General features: G+C 47.0%; 1 protein-coding gene across 1 annotated transcript; it reads left to right on the top strand.

Moving 5' to 3' along the window:
• The first annotated feature begins 11 nt into the window (after positions 1–11).
• LOC106308683 lies at positions 12–530 on the top strand. The gene has a single exon (XM_013745819.1). It carries the CDS (start codon positions 12–14, stop codon positions 528–530), a length of 519 nt encoding a protein of 172 aa, XP_013601273.1.
• Positions 531–679: the final 149 nt, after the last annotated feature.

Below are 679 nucleotides of genomic sequence, written 5' to 3'. Positions count from 1 at the left end.
GGCCCTTAGTCATGGGTGGAGTGGCAGCCCATGATCTGTTTGATTCTGGTGCATCTCACTGCTTTGTGCAACCCGAGATGATTGGAATAGGGGAATTTCAGAAAGAACCAAAAGAAGAAGTAAGAGTGGTTCGGGCAGCTGGTGGTCAGATCATGTACACTTCAGGGAAAATCCGAAACGTCTTTGTGATGATCGGAGGAGTGAACATGCCAGCCAACTTGGTCGTTTGCCCAGTGAAATCATACGATGTGATCCTTGGAATGGATTGGCTGAGTAAATACAAGGCACATCTTGATTGTCATCTTGACCGAGTTCAGTTTGAGATAGGCAATGGAAAGCTTGTCTATCAAGGGGTCAAACCGACCAATGGGAGTCTGATCATTTCAGCACTTCAAGCAGAAAGAATGCTGGAAAAAGGATGTGAGGCTTATCTGGCTGCAATCACAACTGTGGAAGTCGGACCTGATGCTGAGTTGGAAGGGATTCCGATTGTAAAGGAGTATGATGACGTGTTTGAATCTTTGACATGATTACCACCGGACCGTTCTGATCCTTTCACGATTGAGCTTGAGCCGGGCACAAAGCCAATCTCGAAAGCTCCGTACCAGATGGCTCCGGCTGAAATGGCAGATCTTAAGAAACAGTTAGATGAACTGATGGAGAAAGGGTTTGTGCGCCC

The sequence above is a fragment of the Brassica oleracea genome, chromosome C8 (genome assembly GCF_000695525.1).
Source record: "Brassica oleracea var. oleracea cultivar TO1000 chromosome C8, BOL, whole genome shotgun sequence".
NCBI classification, from domain to species: Eukaryota; Viridiplantae; Streptophyta; class Magnoliopsida; order Brassicales; family Brassicaceae; genus Brassica; species Brassica oleracea.
Note: the sequence above shows the minus strand (reverse complement) of the source record. Positions and strands in the feature narration are given on the sequence as shown.

Excerpts from the sequence above, each read along its gene's own strand:
- LOC106308683 (XM_013745819.1), top strand. The coding sequence starts at position 12 with ATGGGTGGAGTGGCAGCCCATGATCTGTTTGATTCTGGTGCATCTCAC.